At 42.2% G+C, this 14531-nt stretch overlaps 3 protein-coding genes across 3 annotated transcripts; 1 reads left to right on the top strand and 2 right to left on the bottom strand.

Annotated features, from left to right (window-relative positions):
- The first annotated feature begins 2589 nt into the window (after positions 1-2589).
- Positions 2590-6892, top strand: ccdc33 (coiled-coil domain containing 33). The gene is made up of 8 exons (XM_076042843.1): positions 2590-2759; positions 3599-3798; positions 3869-3974; positions 5365-5560; positions 6237-6325; positions 6412-6543; positions 6630-6669; positions 6744-6892. Exons 1-8 carry the CDS (start codon positions 2709-2711, stop codon positions 6809-6811), a joined length of 882 nt encoding a protein of 293 aa, XP_075898958.1. The 5' UTR covers positions 2590-2708; the 3' UTR covers positions 6812-6892.
- Positions 6893-7212: 320 nt separating this feature from the next.
- cyp11a1.2 (cytochrome P450 family 11 subfamily A member 1, tandem duplicate 2) lies at positions 7213-10143 on the bottom strand. The gene is made up of 9 exons (XM_076042841.1): positions 9835-10143; positions 9438-9593; positions 9038-9237; positions 8727-8930; positions 8475-8635; positions 8218-8384; positions 8058-8136; positions 7769-7960; positions 7213-7675 (listed from the first exon to the last, which is right to left on the bottom strand). The coding sequence occupies exons 1-9, from the start codon at positions 10104-10106 to the stop codon at positions 7553-7555; spliced, it is 1554 nt and encodes a 517-aa protein (XP_075898956.1). The 5' UTR covers positions 10107-10143; the 3' UTR covers positions 7213-7552.
- Positions 10144-10367: 224 nt separating this feature from the next.
- On the bottom strand, positions 10368-13564 carry stoml1 (stomatin (EPB72)-like 1). Its single transcript, XM_076042754.1, has 7 exons — positions 13242-13564; positions 12767-12873; positions 12482-12631; positions 11626-11829; positions 11335-11545; positions 11051-11251; positions 10368-10678 (listed from the first exon to the last, which is right to left on the bottom strand). The coding sequence occupies exons 1-7, from the start codon at positions 13396-13398 to the stop codon at positions 10482-10484; spliced, it is 1227 nt and encodes a 408-aa protein (XP_075898869.1). The 5' UTR covers positions 13399-13564; the 3' UTR covers positions 10368-10481.
- Positions 13565-14531: the final 967 nt, after the last annotated feature.

The following is a 14531-nucleotide window of genomic DNA, read 5'->3' as shown; positions in this document are numbered from 1 at the left end:
CCTTCTCTCTCACTCCCTCTCTCTCTTCTTTCTTTCTCCCTGTGTCATCTCTGGGTTGCTTGATTTTAAAACCCATTTTACCCACCGAACCCCTCACTGCACATGTGATTTTCTATCGCTGACCGCTGAAGATATGATTTCATTTTGAGCTGAATGTCATTTTCTCAGGGGAGTCCTGTAATTACATTTTTTGGTGCCACATTTCCACATTACAGTCCCAGCATGTGGAAAAAACAATTAGTTTAAATCTCCTTGAGCATAATTTAGTGGTGAGCTATGAGGTATATGAGCCCATATTGCGTCATGGAAATTTGAGTTTAATATAAAAGCATTACTGTTCAGTTTATTAGCTTTTAAAAGCAAACATTAATCTTTTTCTGATAAAAATCAAAAGATGTGCCTTCCTGATTGAGCAGAAAGCTCATTTACATCTTGTGCACGTCATTTAATGGTTACATTAATAATGACCCTTATGACTGTTACAAAATATCCCATTGGTGGATGACGTGTTTTCATACACGACAAACATGTGTTTCAATATATCAAGCTATGGCTGTTCTCAGTTTTTGTCACGCTTCAATATAAAATCCTAAAGAAAATAATGTAAAATGAATATAAAGATTGGTCATGATTATTTTTATGTACGTTTTTTTTTTTTTTTATTGTTGTTGTTGTTGTTGTAAAGGGATGCAATAATAATACTTAACATTCAGATAGACTATTGTAATTCAAAGAATGAGACTAAACGAGAAGCTCTGTATACCAGCAGCTGCATAAAGCACCTCATCTTCTTTTCACAGCTTTCATGTCATTCACGACACAACTGCCACCAGTTTTCCGGCACTCTTTACACCTCCCTGTCCATTAGCAGAGTGCTGGTCATTCTGCCTGACTGGTCACATCACATGTGCATGGTGCCAAGGGAGCCTCAGGACCGGGTGCTTTATTGAAAAGGGTTGCCAAGATGCTCAGGTCAAATGTTGGGAAAATTGAAGGGGAGAGCAAAATGACGGTGGTAGAAAGGAAAGGTGGGATATATGTGGATGCGGGAGAAGCTCCTGGGAGCTGCTGGGCCGCGGCGGCCTAATTGAAGCTCCGTGTGGCAGCAGACTCGGAGCTGTCACTCCAGTGAAGAGCCCATTTGCTGCATTTTACAAGTTGCGTGCTGAATTCCGATGATTGTCCGCAAAGCCCAGGCGACAGTGTGTCACTGAGACAACCACACGCACACACATGCACACACACGCACACACACACACACACACACACACACACACACACACAGCCCCCACCCATCCCTCATCAGATTATAGGTAACGGGGTCAGCAGCATTCAAAACACGGCGCAACGGATGCAGAACATGTGCACATAAATTATGTCGCTGTGAGGATTTTGTAAATTTGTCCGGCGATCTCACCCATAATAATGTGGTATTACGTTCAGCTGGAAGTTCTCCCTTGTTGCCGGAGTAGAGATTAGGCCTTGAACACACAGCTGCAAGCATCCAGTGAATTATTTATGATCGGTTAAAGAAACCTGTGAAGGGGGAGAAAAAAATGAAGTCTAAATTCGCTGGAGTAGAATTCTTACTTGCAAAGTATGTCATAGTTTATGTCCAAAAGCATGAAACGTGGTTGTTGAGCTCTGTTTGCTTGACGCACTGCAGTCAAGGAAGCCACTGAGGACGTTTCCTCCTCGTTACAACAAAACTATAGGGACACTGTGATCACCAGACACTCTTTAAGATGAGCGGCAACAACTTAGCTGCTCCCACTTTTCAGTGTTCAGTGTTAGTCAGATGTTGTGCCATCAATTAGTGTCTCTGCAGCAGCCTTCAGCACTAATGAGACACGAACGAAGAGGAGTTATTGATTAGTGCTGTGTGATGCTGAACATTTGCATATGAGCAAGTAACACACACACACACACACACACACACACACACGCACACACACACGCACACACACACGCACACACAGCTATCTGTGGCTACAGATCAGTCTTGAGTTGACTAACTTTAATGTTTATACCATGCTGTGAGTTTTTCATTTTGATCCGTGCACCCAATCCATCGCTTTTTCTAAACAATCTGGGGTTTTTTTGTGTGTCGTGTTTACTTTTGCTTGCATTGAATGCCTCTCTAAAACGATTCCTCCCGCAGTATCAGTGAGCGGCCTGTGTGAAGGTGTGGGATGAATGTACGGAGCGAGCCACAGGTGCTGCACAGCGTGTCACTCAGAAATCGTTAGTCAGTCGCCACCCGTCTGCTCGACCTGAATTCATGCGGGGGCTGGTATTTACGCAACAGGAACCTGCGTTTGATTCCATCGATTGCTACATGCTGCAGGCATTTTGAGTTTGCTGCTTGTTTTATTCAAATGAAATAAATCACGCCGGTAGAAGGGTGGCTTTAATAGGATTTTGAATAAAGAAATACTTGGTAGAACTACCACTAAAGGGGAAGAAAACATAAGAGGTGGCATTGGAGGAAAATAAATTTACAATTAGAAGTGAAATAAAGAACAATACAATCCCTTTTTTCTATCTGCAAATTGTAACTGTTGATGTTGCAGTATTTATTTTTTTTAGAACAACAATCTTCTTCTGGACGTCGTCAAGATTTGTGTTGTGGTTACAGGTCAATTGTTCCGGCTCTATGGTAGACTCCAGCTTGTATGTCAGACGGCTTTTGACATTTTTCAGTTTTCATGAAGGCTTTAAAAAAGACCAAACTTCAGAACCAGCCTGCAGCCAAAAAGGTAACCAGACAAAGATATAGCGTTTTGTATTTGCTTTGAAGATGAGAGCGTGTTGCACAAAAGATTCATGTGAAATGTTAATTGTTGGAGCTTGTGCTACCTGGCAACTGGGATCATTGGGTCTATTGACGTGCTGCAGGGCTGACTAAAAGCTCTCTGGTTACAGAGAACAGACTCAATGCATGGTGACGGAACAGATTTTATATTAAGGGAGTAGAAGGTAAAAGAGGCTGCATTATTTCATTTTTTTTCATGTTGGCTATTTGCTATTTATTGTGCAGAAGTGGTTTCCGGTCGGAAAGGTAACTGGCAGACCTGCTACATTGTCAATTAGGTTTTTGATGTAACTCTCTGTAAAGGTAAACATGAACTGATTACTGTTCTATCAGTCAGTTACAATAGACCAAACTATGATTGGTTCAAGGGCATTGAGGCATGAAAAAAGAGCTTTCATAACACCAAGCAGAGTCAAGATGTAAACAGACTAAACATTGTATACTCACAAGAAGCCACTCTTCAAAAAAAGAAACAGAACAGGTTTTAAATAATATACTGATAAAAAACAAAATGCATATCTCCCTGCTCCAGTGTGAATGAACTTAAAAAGGTTTCTAAAGTCTGTTCCCAAGATGTTTATCATATTTTGCTGAATGCTTTGGGCTCCTCTCTCCTCGTATCTGTTCGCTGATATTTGCCTATTTTTGGGAGCAGCCGTCAAACCCTCCCAGGGCTGTAGGTCATCAATAGTCTCCAATCAAAGTTACCTTTACATTGAGATTTTTATGAGCTAATCCAAGTCCAAGTCCAGACTAATTCTGTGTCATCTCTGCCGTTCAAAGGGTGGATTTGACCTCCCATCCTACGATGCACTGGCACAGCTCCTTCCAAATCACCGGCGGCCTCTCCGGGGGGCAACCGCTGTATTGTACAGGCCAGCAGCTGCAGCAGTTCATGAGAGGCCGCCTCAGAGTCCAGAGCCTAAACGGGCAGACAAACCCAACATAAACCGCACATATCACGCGCACCATCTGCACACACGGTAGGACTGACGACCACCTTTTCAGAAGGAGGCACGTTTAAAAATGATGACAGCGCTGCTTGTGTTTTAGACAACCTCTGCACGATCCGGGAGACGACCCTCGGTTGGCACGGATCACCAACCTACAGAATGAGGTGATTGGATGTGATCAATACCGCTCTGTGTCGAAGGCTGAGGTAATTTCCATTGTCACATCAGATTAGCAGACACTGACACCGGAGTCTGACACTCTGGATCTAGAATAATGAAGTCGGAATTTGATTAACAACATTCAATCAACCGGCTATTAACACACTTCACTATTTCATGCTGTCTAAGAATTTAAGAAATTGAGAGAATTTGGAATTGTACATCTATTGATTGATTCAATAGCTTCAGTTAGGTGTCGTATACGTGATTACATTGAAAAATCATCATATTCTGTGTTTGCACTTCAGACCAGCTGCTTTTCTGTGTGTGTCTGAGTACCTTTAAGTGACAGCGAGGAAATTTCATCGTCCTCGTATCACAATTGCGAGGTGGAGTGTTCAGACACGGAGAGATTCCCCTGCGGATTTTGACAGAGGATTGGACTTCCCGAGCTCATCACGAGGAAACGTCCTTCCCATCATGCCTCTGGGTCCCGCCCAGCCGAGGCACCGCCCTGTTCTACACTCGTGATTGTCACCTCTTCCCTGCCCTTTCAATTAGGCGCTCAATTTCACCCTGGCGTCCCACGGGAGCCACAGCCACACCATCTGAGATTGGAATCCCTTAATCGTCATCCTCCCCTCACACAACAGACACACACAATACACACGGCCGGACCCGGCTCTCCATTCAGCGCCGTCTCCAGAATGTGAGAGGGAAATGTGACAGAACGGCGAATAATAGGCGTGAACAGGCTGCTAGACGACCCGCACGTGCCCTACACAGAGAAATGTGTCGATAGGCGAGCTTCGCAACAATGCATTCTGGGAGGAGCTCCAATGGAAATGGAATCAGTGGAAGTGTTTGGGATCTTCTTTTTTTTTTTTTATGAAAAAGAAAGGAAACAAAGAGGGTGACATGTATGTTCATAAAAGCGTTCAGTTTTTGTTTAACTCATTAGAAGAATCGTACTCTCATGATCTCATCAGTCTCGTTTATGTCTTTTTTGTGTGTTTTAATCAGTATTTGAACCAATTAGCTTCAAATGATACATTAAGAAAAAAACACTCTTAAAAAGAATTCACTAAACTTTGTTTATGGGAAACACGTTGCTTTGTTCTGTCTAAGGGTACATTTTATATTTAATAGAAATTTGTCGCAGGGGTGTTGCTCCATGTTGCGTTTGCCTTGTTTACGACAGCTTGTAAAGTGGACAGGGTTAAAGAGACACCTAGTGGTCACGTTTTGTCGCGCGTTTTGTTGTCTCTATGTTGAAAGAGAGATTTGTTTAGTCGTGAAACAACGCCGTTGTATCGTGCGACTGATTTGAATCATCTGCATGCTAGCAACTCAACTCAAACTCTCACAGCTTTAACAGGGATGAATTAATTAAAAAGCATAATCATACTTTTTTTGTTGTTGTTGTTGTTGCAACAGGGGATCAAAAACTACGATTCAGCCCTGAATAAAATGGCAGAGGACATCGTGGCATTAAGGAGACGAGTGGCGGCGGTTGAGGCTGAAAACAGACTGCTCCGCACAGAGGTGCCTCCGCACCAGGACCTTGGCCACAACCTGGTGACAGACTGGGACGTCAACACTATGGCAAAGACCGAGGTTGCACATCTCATCGGTAGGCAATACCATCCTATTATCCAACTACTGCTCTCTCTTGAACATATATTTTTGATGGATTTAACCTATTCAAAAACAACAAGTTTGGTTCATTTGAAGTGAAAATCTGCTAACCAGCCGTTACACCATCAGTCCATGTCTTCTATGATTTTTAAGAACATTTGATTGGCAGACGCGGCAAAAGGTTTCTGTGTGTGTGTGTGTGTGTGTGTGTGTGTGTGTGTGTGTGTGTGTGTGTGTGTGTGTGTGTGTGTGTGTGTGTGTGTGTGTGTGTGTGTCTTCCCAAGCAGACTGCTTAATGATAAGCCAGTTCCTTTTAGGCCATGGACCCTGATAAGTGTGTGTGGGCAGAGCGTTCCTTATCTCCTGAAGGACAGTTTGTGACCTGCGGTGAAGGGATGTTCTCTCTGCTGCCATCAGAGCAAAAGGACCTGATTTCAGCTGCTTCCTCAAAAAGCTTTTATTGAGCAGTGTTTTCACCTCCACACCGTAATTAATCAACGTTAATCGCAGTCAGTTTGCTTTTTGTAAAACATTTTCTCATACACGACACTCTAGATTTCAAATTATAATATTTTTTGAGAGACATATATTTTTTTTAAGAATATAACTTATACTTTTGGGGGCAAATTGTTAATGCTTTGTTCTCCTCTGGATGATTTGACATCTTCAAGACTCTCTCAAACGGATGCTGGCAACTGAGACCCGTAAGGCTGCCTCACAAAGGGACAGGATCCATCAGCAGCAAAATGACTTGATCAAGGTTAGAATATGCATGCTCTCACATCAAATAATAATCACTGGCAGTATCTACGACGTGTTCATGCAGTCCGCTACGCTGTTCAAAAGAGTTGTGGGGAGAAGGAGCGGCTTAACCTTCAGAGAGTTCAGCAGCAGCGACGGCAGGAGGATCTGCAGCTGCACCAGAGCTGCTCAGCAAAGATAGAAAATCTGGAGGCCACAGTCAAACAGCAGAGACAGGTAAAGCTGTTAGCTTTAGCTTCTACTTCCATTTGCATTACAGCGGAAATATCCTATGTGAGATTTTATCATTTTTAATCTCTCAGATTATAAAAAAGATGGAGAGAGCTTTGGAACGCAGCAAGGGTAGGACAAATATGATATATGATTTGTGATGTGTGCAAAAGCTGTGGTCAGAAATTCTCTCTATGTTGTAAAAGGCAAAGGCGTGCAGAGAAAGGAGTCGTTGTTGGCCTTGAGAACTGAGCTGGCAGGACTTCAACAGTGAAGCTGTTCATCGAAGCCAGAACACAAAGTAAAAGTTTCATTTGCTTTGAGAATCATCTCAACCATTCATGGTCATTCATGGTCATTCCAGGAGAAACTGACTGGAGAGTCCTCACACTACAGAACACAAAGGCCCCTGGTGTCTGGTCAGTGATGTTTTGCTCAGACAGAAAGACTACTTTGATGCATTCTCTGTGTTTTTTTTCTCTGAAACTAAATCTGAATTTCTACAGGGGTCTGTGTGTGATTATTTGTGTATGTAGACCAATGCGAAAAGTCAAAAGCTAGAATAACTACTCTGCTTCTCAGAGTCAAACAAGCATTCACAAATATGAACTGTGTACTATGTCATACCTTTACAATATATCATTAAAAAAAAAAAAATCACAAATCCCTCTGTGAACCCGTTGTATCATTTTATTGATCAGGAGTTGAAACTTAAGAACGCTTTCCATGTGTGCATCCAATATAGGTTCTGTACATTCCAGGTATTTTGATATATCATGGTAGCTTTGGAAGTAAACAGCAAAAGCAGTTACTTAATTCCCTATAGTTCCATATTTAATGAGGTATGTTTAGCGTTCACTTTCCTAATGTTTCTTATCTCCAATCAACATTCGGATCAGATTTTATGTAGCGTTTACGTTTGTGGCGTTCTGTGAGGCACTTCATATATAACTTTTATAATGTAAAATTAAGTGACAGCGTGTGTTGATCACACACCACAGTTGCCTTCTGGATGTTACCGCTCGCCGCTCAGGGGCTTCAGTGTCAGTGTTATAGGCTTTTCTGGCAAGAGGATCAGCTCAAAGGTGCTCTGCACTTCCACATGCCGCATTTTCTCCACTTTGAAATTCTCCAGCATCTGCGAGGACAAAAGATATGAAAGTGTTTTTTCTCGTGTGCAAGAAAACAACAAATAAGACAACAATGTTTTACTATCCCTGTCTCGTCTCACATGGATGAGGAAGATCTGCATCTCGGCCTCAGCTATCCTCCGTCCCAAACACTGACGGGGGCCGAAGCCAAAGCCGAGACTCTTAAAGTACTGCGTCTCCGTCCTCAGCCAGCGGGACGGCTGATACTGCTCCGGGCGCAAAAACACTTTGGGGTCCCGGCCCATTGCATACAGGCCTAACTGGACCAGAGTCTATGCAGAGAAGAATAGAAAGAAAGAAAAAAAAAACAGAGGAGTTGAGCAGTGGAACAAGAGGGAGAGAAACAGATGGAAGATAACTTTAACTCACCCCGGCCGGAATGTGGTAATTTTGAATAGTAATATCCTCTGATATGTATCTTTGCAAGCTCACTGCAACTGGGTGCAACCTGAGGGATCGTAATAGAACTTAGAATTGAAGACAACCTCAGAGTACACAGCAAAATAAATTGTTTTTTTTGTTTTTTTACCTTAAAGTTTCCTTCAGGGCTCCTTTAACCAGCGGGATCCTCTTCAGCATCTCCATCATGTCCCCCTGACTCTCGGCCCGAGCTGCGGCCACCTCCGCCCTCAGCTCCTCCTGGAGGGTGGGGTGTCTGGCCAGTTCATACAATGTCCACAGCAGCGTAATAGAGGTCTGAAAGACAGAAACAAGCAAACGCTTTGAAGGAAAATTAAGAAAAAAATGGACTCTCCTGCACCCTGACATCATCATTTGATAGCGTACTGTATCAACTCCACCAGCCATTAGTTCGGTAACGCTCGCCTTGATGTCTTCAACGGACAGCTTGTCCAGCATGAGCAGGTTTGCAAGGACACCGGGGTATTTTTTGGGAGCGCCAGCATCCTGACGCAGCTGCCTGTAGATGTTTTGGATGCAGCGGTCGGCTACAAACAACACAAGCAAGACATAAAACATAAAAATGCATGTTTTTAGTCATCAATGACCAAAACGGTAGTAATTGTGCTTGTGCGCTACCTTGGCCAAAGATACCATCCCAGGCGTCCACATGGTCGCGCCATACCTTTGCCCCGATCTGCCTTAACAGAGCTGGAGGTATGTACAGCATTGGCGAGGTAGTTTTAAACATGAGGGTGATGCAGTCAATGAAATGCTGAGCTTCCGGGTCGATGTAGTCCAGCAGCAAACCCAAACGCTCCCCGTAGAGCACCGAGCTCACGGCTGTAGAGACAAGAGACATCGGGGGAATTGACCAGGCATTAGTAAGACATAGAAAAGAGCACTGGCCCTCAAACCCCCAGTGATCAGTTCGGGAGACCAAATCTTACATTCCAGGGCATATTTGAAGAGCTCCTGGGAGAGGTCAGTGGTCCACTTGTTTTGGCCACTTCGCTGTATCTTTTTGTGAACTCGGGCCACGAAATCCTCTCCCACCTCGTCCAGCAGAGGCACAAAGTTCTCCAGCACTTTCGGGGAGATCACCTCCTTGTTCAGAATCACGCGATTTGATCTCCAGTCTTCTCCATTCCTGGGGAAAGTTTGGGAATCTGTGTCAACACAATCCACCGCTCATGATGCCTGACGAAAGCAGCAGTTAAGCAGAATTGAAGAAGTCCAGTTGCTCTTTCACTCCCTGGCACTCAAGCATATTTTTTATTAAAGGAAGTTCCACAACCGATTTTGGTATATTTTAATATACAAAGGAAATGAGAGAACTGTGGCACTTACTTGAGCAAAACCCCATATTTGCGGTTCCTGTAGTCTCTGTATGATGTCCAGGCTTCAACTTTGAGCCTTTTAGGATAGTGGCCCTCGGCTTTGAACAGGATAGCAGCATCTTCAGGGTTGATGATATTTACACTTTCATAATAGCCTACTTTCTCCCTGACATGAAAAAGTCAGAAGGAGAAGGCGTGAAAATACCCGTCTCTTCAAAAGCACGAGGCCACACATTGTCAGCCACCTCTCACAAGAAATGTTTATATTTTGAGTGATAAAGTCTCGCGCGGCTGACATCATTCCACATTGTTTGGTCTGACAACATCATTGACTCAATAGTGGGTAGGCGATTAGCGCCACTCCTATTTATTTTCAGAATCTATGCCAGCCGCTTCACCCGCCGTACCTGTAAATGGGTCCAAACGTGTTGAAGTTCTGCACCATGATGCGATGAAGGTTCTTGAAGCCGTCCTGTTTCCAGAAACTGTACAGGTTGGCCGCCCCGTTCTTCCACAGTCCGGGGATCTCGTTGAAAGGCCTGACAATGCTGCTGCTCTCAGAGTACACCTGTCTGACCACCGGCAAGCTGCTGCTGCGGCGCACACCCTTGATATTTAGCGCTTCTATCCAGGACAGAGGCGGCATCATTGAGCTGCACCTCACATTCCACCTGGCCATCCTACCAAAGAATCCAATGTCTCTCTTTCTCCCTCTGTGCTCCTCCTCTGACTATCAGGGACAAATGCTCCACAGCAAGGAGGCTGGTCTAAATAGTCAGCGCCGCCCTTACACTGATCAAGGCCCTGCATGTTGAACTGAGATGCACGTGTTAATACGTGTCACAGGGCGTTTTCGTTTTCATCACAGCGCTACGCACTCCTGCAATTTACCATTTATGTGTGTTTGTTGACTTTAAAGAAGGACGGAATGACCAGGCCATGAAGGAAAACCTCTTTATGGCAAATGTACTGAGTGCATACAATCAAAATAAGCAGTACTTCAAAGTTTACATTACAAAATGATTACATAACAATAGAAATGTCTCTGTGACCATCACTTCTTCAGCAGCTTTATGACTTCTTCCAGCTTCAGGGCAGTCCACATGTCACCCTGGACTTTAAGTCGTCCACTCGTGAAGGCAGCAAAGGGCCCCAGCTCACCGTGGAACATGGCCAGTAGGTCTTTATCACTCGTACTCAATGTCACGTCTGGTTCTCTGCTCAAGGACCCCACTCCAGCTGAGCCGCTCCCTACAGAACACAGGGCATGGAAAATCCTTGATCAGAACATTATACTCTTCATATGATCAGAAAAAGCAGGTATTGTTAGAAAAACCTGCAATAGAGGCTAATAAAAAATTTCTTGGAAATTTCATTACATAAATCAAAACTAAGAAAAAAAAGTTATAATACACATTCACATTTACATTAAGAGCAAGTCCACTTGTTTGAAGCTAACAGACTGCATTATATAAAGTTATGTTTTTGTTATTTTTAGCAGAATGTTTTGACATCTAAAGCTGAAGTGGCAACATCAATGGCGAGACAACATACAAGATAAACACTGATTCTATAAAATCTTACAAATTGGGCTTTTTTTTTCTTTCACTTTTTTCATTTTACCTTGGCTCAAATCCAGATAACATTGGCGATACTGTCCATTTTCTGAACATATATCAAACTGGAAGCAGGCCCCGACCCGCTCGACCAATTTTTCAGACAGTAGAGGCTTTACATTGCTGAGAAGTTCCTCAACAGAACCTGGCGTGACCATGACTGACTTGTTGTCACTGCTGAGCTCATCTATGAGAGCAACTTGGTCCTCTGAGGAGTGAAATACAAAACATTATCACATTGTGGCAATGTTGCTGTACAAAAAAATGTTGTGTGTGTGTGTGCAGCTTTACCTTGTTTCTGCTGTGGTTTGGCAACGTTACTCAGGAAGTGCATGGCCAACTGCTGCATGGGACCAACAAGACCTTCCAAACCAGGCACAGACGGAGGCATAATGAGCGGACCTGAGATGCCGTCGCTAGGTGCTTTTAGCAGAGAACCCAGGGTGAGCTCCACTCTGTCCACCTCCAGCCCCCAGTGTCTGGTCAACTCATTGATATCGATCTGTGCACAGCAAAACAGGATGCATGCTTATGATGAAACTGCTTGAAAGCCAGCAGTGAGCAGATGTAATGTCACCTCACCCCAAGATATTCTCCCAGTTTGACTCGCTCCGCTTGGATCTCTCTCACAGTCTTCTTGGCAAGACTTTGGGACAAAGCGTTCTGTGCCGTCATCCTCGTCGAGGCATTTAGGTCCTGGACTGACAGCACAGACATGACAGGATTCCAGATCCTGAACTGGATGTCAGCTCCCACTGACAGGATGCCACCATCTTGAGAGGTCACCTGAAGTGGAAGGAGTGGTAAAATATATAAAAATACACATCAAGTGGAAAAACTCAATAGAAGTAAAAAATAAACACTTTTATTTTACAAGTATACGGTAATTATTTTTTAAATTTAAAGACAGGAGGACTTTCACAGGGCTGGAGGCTTCAAGATTTAATGTACTTCAGCTTGCTGAAGTTCTGAGTTCTCTGATTTCATAGAGTGAGAAGAGTGCCACCTGCAGGACAAACTGAATAACTCGTTCTTTAGCTGCCTCTATTTTTTCACCTCAATAGAAACTGTCTGTCTTTTCTTACTGTTAAGCTGTTCTCTGCATTTCAAAAATTGATTAAAAAATATGTGTCAAACTCACAATGTTACATAAACTTAAGCCCCAATTCTAAGTTAGTAGTGGGTTGATGAGTGAAAAAAAAAATATATATAACATTTTTTAATAATTTACAGGGCTTTTACCTGGAGTTCCTTTTCAAATTTTCAAAAAAATTAAAGAACTACAGCAGACAAAACTTTTGTGGCTGTTTCATTTGCTACAGAGTAACCTGATTATATTCATGCCTGATTATTATAAACTGATTATAACTGTTTTAAACACACTTGGACACTAAATTTCATTATATTAAAGTATAGTTAAGTAATTAAGTAAGTTAACCTGACAAGGAGGAATGTTGAAAGCGCGGGTCCGAAGATCCACCATTTTCCACTGATCAATCAGGGGCAGCACCAAAACAATGCCGGGCCCCTTTGGAGGACACACTCGCCCCAGACGAAACACCACCAGCCTCTGGTAATTCGGCACAGTCTGTGGACAAATGTGTGTTAGATATGACATTTTAATTTTTGCAAACGTCAATTTTAGATATGATGTTTGTGTGAGCGTTTATGTGAGCGTGATATGATATGGAAGTATCTTGTGAGAATTTGTTTTTAATCTTACCTTGAGTACAAACCATCCACTTATTGGAAAGGTGATGAAGATGCAGATGTATCCAAGGAAGATCACAATCAAATGGCAAATCCAGGACACCCAACTTTGGGCAGCATCTTAAATAAGAAAATGTTAAAGCCTTTACTTTTTTTTTTACTTTTCTTTTTAAAGCAAACCAGTCACTTCTCTCATGTTCTACACGTTGGATTTCCAAAATGTCAAATTGTGTAAAATATCTAAAAGTGGACTGCTATAATATGGATTAAAGTTCTTTATATACTAGTGATGGATGTGCATTTCAATGTGGTTCAAGCAGACAGAAGAGAGGGGAAAAAACTCCTCAGAGAAATCAAACTTTCGGGTTCTAGTGGACCTATGTGAAAGGTGCAGAATCGTACCGGTTAAATATACATAGGGCCAGAAGGACTGAAGCGTATTTTGCTATCTCTTAACTCGTGTCAGTGTGATTGTAAACACTGCATACCGGTGAAGTCGTGTCGAGAGACATTCGGCATGCTGTCAAAGGAGACTCCTCCATGGTAGCCCGGCTGAGTGAAGCCATCAGCGTCCACAAACAAGCCTGGGGTCTTCGGACCTGTGGGGTCCCTCTGAGGGAGCAGCTGGTACGACTTGCTAAACATCCTCAAGTATGTTAACAACTACAACCTTTTTATAAAAATAAAAAAAAAAATAGAGAGAGCTTGCATAGTTTATCTGCCAATCACTGTCCTTCCAAGTCACTTTGGCTTTTTGTTTTGTTGCTTCTAATGTCTTCCGTATTGCGTTGCTACTCTTCTTCTGGAGTGTTTTAGCTTCTTATCGATAGATGTGCTGATTACCGCCACCAAGCGGTACTATAAGCAAAATCATTTATTTATTTTTATAGTTGGAAAATTATAAAACATATATGTTTTCTAAATATTACTTCTCTATGTGTCAACATTTTAAAAGGCATATAAGTGTGCACATACTGAATGTCTAATGTGTTTGATGATATGATTAATGTCCATATTTTATTTATTGTTTTAAATCTGCATGGTAGGGGATATTATTAAAAATAAATTAATAAATAAAAATAATTACACGACTTGTTGCTGGGCATATTTTTTGTGTCTCTGAAATTATAATATTGAATAAATCCTGACAATTTTAATGATGGTGCCTAAAGGGAAAAACCCTCTCAAATGAACTTACCATCTTGGCGAAGCTCATACAGTCCTTGTCTTATTTATGTCCTTCCTCCTCTTTCATGTTTCACATACAGTTCTCCATTAAATGAGTGACAGAATGAATAACAAATTCTGATATATGTTCTTTTCATTGATTTTACTGAAAGAACAATGTACAACAAAAAAATAAAGCTTATTATACTCTTCCAGAAACAAAAACACAATGTCACAAAACACTTTTGCTGTACACATATATACACCCACGTAGAAGAATAACAACAACAAATAATCAATAACACATCCTTCTTCCTTCGGCTACAATTAGCGGAGGTTAGGCCTGTTGTCTCTTCAATTTAGCCATGTACTCAATCCTAAAACCACATCAGAATAAAATTTCCTGGGTGCCCCCCTCAGATTGTACTTAATTTTTTCCAGATAAGGTCCTGAATCTATAAGGGAAGCTTGAGGCGGGGTGCTCATTCTGATATATTCTGATTCTTTATAAATCACCCAAAACTCTGGCCAGTTTACCTTTCTGTTGTTTGGACATTTGCTCATCTTTTAATTTGTGAAATACTTATAAATATATTTTTTAATATATTTCT

The sequence above is a fragment of the Nelusetta ayraudi genome, unplaced genomic scaffold (assembly GCF_046127955.1).
Source record: "Nelusetta ayraudi isolate G7.1 ecotype Tasmania unplaced genomic scaffold, CSIRO-AGI_Nayr_v1 ptg000071l, whole genome shotgun sequence".
Taxonomy (NCBI): Eukaryota; Metazoa; Chordata; class Actinopteri; order Tetraodontiformes; family Monacanthidae; genus Nelusetta; species Nelusetta ayraudi.
The sequence above is the reverse complement of the archived record's forward strand: the minus strand, read 5'-3'. Positions and strand labels throughout refer to the sequence as shown.